The sequence below is a fragment of the Morone saxatilis genome, unplaced genomic scaffold, assembly GCF_004916995.1.
Source record: "Morone saxatilis isolate NCDOM2014 unplaced genomic scaffold, NCSU_SB_2.0 Contig1, whole genome shotgun sequence".
In the NCBI taxonomy this organism is placed as follows: Eukaryota; Metazoa; Chordata; class Actinopteri; family Moronidae; genus Morone; species Morone saxatilis.
Window position 1 is genome coordinate 20,567,435 of NW_023339651.1, and position 2,806 is coordinate 20,570,240.

General features: G+C 40.3%; 1 protein-coding gene and 1 non-coding gene across 2 annotated transcripts; both read left to right on the plus strand.

Annotated features, from left to right (window-relative positions):
• Positions 1–72, plus strand: trnaq-cug. Its single transcript has one exon. It is a non-coding gene; the product is annotated as a tRNA-Gln (tRNA).
• Positions 73–187: 115 nt separating this feature from the next.
• On the plus strand, positions 188–1,949 carry mrpl58 (mitochondrial ribosomal protein L58). The gene is made up of 6 exons (XM_035666324.1): positions 188–391; positions 927–951; positions 1,052–1,111; positions 1,231–1,313; positions 1,495–1,664; positions 1,759–1,949. The coding sequence occupies exons 1-6, from the start codon at positions 230–232 to the stop codon at positions 1,841–1,843; spliced, it is 585 nt and encodes a 194-aa protein (XP_035522217.1). The 5' UTR covers positions 188–229; the 3' UTR covers positions 1,844–1,949.
• Positions 1,950–2,806: the final 857 nt, after the last annotated feature.

Below are 2,806 nucleotides of genomic sequence, written 5' to 3' on the forward strand. Positions count from 1 at the left end.
GGTTCCATGGTGTAATGGTTAGCACTCTGGACTCTGAATCCAGCGATCCGAGTTCAAATCTCGGTGGAACCTGAATTTATTTTATTCTGAACTTTAAAGACAAAGCTAATGTAAAGTACCGTGTGTATCAGTTGCATGCAGCGTGATGACCAGCGGCCAAGCAAAGATATCAAGCGTCGCCTGGAGACAGCAGCTACGTCACGTGGGACGTTAGCGACGTCAGTCCAACATGGCGGCACACGTAGCACGATATTCTTATTTACTTTGTCGCAGCGCAGGAGTAAACGTGATACCGCAGTATGTACAAACAAGAGGCGTTTTCATTAGAGACATTAATAACACTTTACAGCAAAGCGTTGGTTACGGGACACGAGGACCAGACACCATACAGGTTAGTTAAATAACACCAACAAATGTCTATGTTTGTCAACTGGTCTTAACTCTGGCCTCATTCAGGTACAATTAAAAAATAAATAAAAATAAATACATCACACTAGAGTATTATGGGTAAACCAGATAAGCAGCCAGTGTATTACCAGTGCCATATTTCACACCACAGCCACACAAAGTCCAGGGCCAACATGTCCCGGGTTAGGACAGAGGGACACAGCAGTAACAGATAATGCAGGGTGAAAACGATACCTGCGGATGTGCTGACTTTAGATGCGAGCAGCAGTACTGAGCTGTTTCCCCTCTCTGCACTCCAGAGGTCATTGCTGTGGGCAGATTTGTGAATGGAGTTTGCTGTGACATTCTCTCTATGAAAAAGAGAAGAGATGGCAACCGAGCCCAGAACAAATCAATACACTGAAATTCCTAAAACAGTGTGAATGTCCTGTATCATAGTCTGATGATGTCTCTAAAAGTGCAATGGACTTCTAGGTGCTCAGTGAAGCAATAGATTTTTTTTGTTTTTGTTTTTTCAGGACGCTCAAGTGCACATCCCAGTAGGTAAACATACACATATATATATATATCCACTAAAGCAGAATAATACAGTCAGTCTTTATGTATTGTTGAACTGTGTTTTTGCTCTCCTCCTGGCTCTTAGAGCGTCTGACAGTATCTTACAGCCGAAGCGGTGGTCCTGGTGGTCAGCACGTCAATAAAGGTGAGCAATCCTTGGTAGAAAAGAGCGCATGTGCCAAAGGGAAAAGTAAAGCAGCACAAGGCCTTCAATCTTGAACCTGCTCTATATATTCCTCTGAGTAATGACCTCTCAATCCACAGTCAGCACAAAAACAGAAGTCCGGTTCCATGTGCAAACAGCAGACTGGATCCCAAAAGATGTTCGACGGAAGATTTTCGAAAAGGTTTGTGGATATTAAACTTCCATCAGAGTTTTTCTTTTCCTATTTTCTCCCAAGGGATGGTCAACAGTAAAGCAGTGCAATAAGTATCAGAGTGACCTCCAGATTTGCTGATTTTTTTTTTTATCCGTGTCATTCTGAAACTGTAAGACCAACTGTACCAATTTTCTGCTTCGTGGCACAGAACAAAAACCGCATCAATAAGGCCGGCGAGCTGCTGGTGACCTCAGAGCTGAGCAGGAGTCAGCAGAGAAACCTTTCTGATTGCATCCAGAAGATTTCTGCCATCATAGCGGAGGCCAGCGAGAAGCCACATGAACCAACAGCAGAGGACGTAGCTCTCAGGGAACAAAGGTACCACCCAGCAGCAGAGCACATTATGTGGATCTGCATCCACCTTCGTTACAAATGTGTCATTTGTGTCTTTGATGTGAAATGTGTTGTGCAGGTTAGAGAAGAGGAACAAGGAGCGACTCAACCAGAAGAAGATCCATGCAGCTATCAAGAAGAGCAGACGAGTGGATTTTGACTGACTGTTGTTTTTACCTCCCACGATTGTATTGTCAGTAACTACGTATCATTTAGTCCAGTGTTTATTATTTTGTCTTTACTTTTCTGTAAATAAAAACTAAGTTGCAACTTGTTTCTTGCTGAATACCAGAAATATGCAGACCAGTGTACGGTGTTTTCAAGTAAACTACATCTGTTGTTGACTGCTCTGTCCTGCACAGGCCTTTCAGCAGATACATACAAACCTTAAATGACTTATTAACATTCTAAAAACCCACAATGTTATCTACATCATCTGTCGGATATCACCATTGCCCAATATAAGTCCTGCCTGCTGTATATACTGTACATCAGTACAAACTGAAGTTTCATAGGGGGTCGCAAGGCCTTATTGATTTTAAGGTGTGCTAGAAAATGGAAAGAATATACACAGTAGGTCTATATCTCAGCATTTGCCTCACTTCTGTGAAGAAAAAAAAGGTAAAGTCAATTTTTAAGTAAACTATCAATAATAAAAACATGGCCAATCGTCAGGGACAAGAAAACACAGAATTTGTCAAAAAAGAAGCCTAGTAAGTATGTGTAATTGTTAAAAATGATAGTTCCCTAAACAGGAATTAATGTGCTCAAAATTTAGATTTTAGTTAATTGTACAGTTTCAAATATAATATGAAATATCCATAAATTAAGCAGGGGTCGTCAGTTTACTAAACTATAGAAAAGGGACAACACATTTTTTTCACTTAATTGTATTAATATATATATTTACAGTAGGTATATATTAATATAAGTATGTATCTTTGTGCGTCTTTGTTCTTGTTTTTGGCCATTAACTGTGACAATGTTTCTATTCAGGTCACATAATAAAGCAGTGTAACACTGTACATTACAAAAATGAAGGGTAGAGTTGGATAACTCACGGAATCAGAGGCGCTACTTACTCTATGAACAAAGTTAAAAACATAGCAGAGGATGGTTTCGATCCA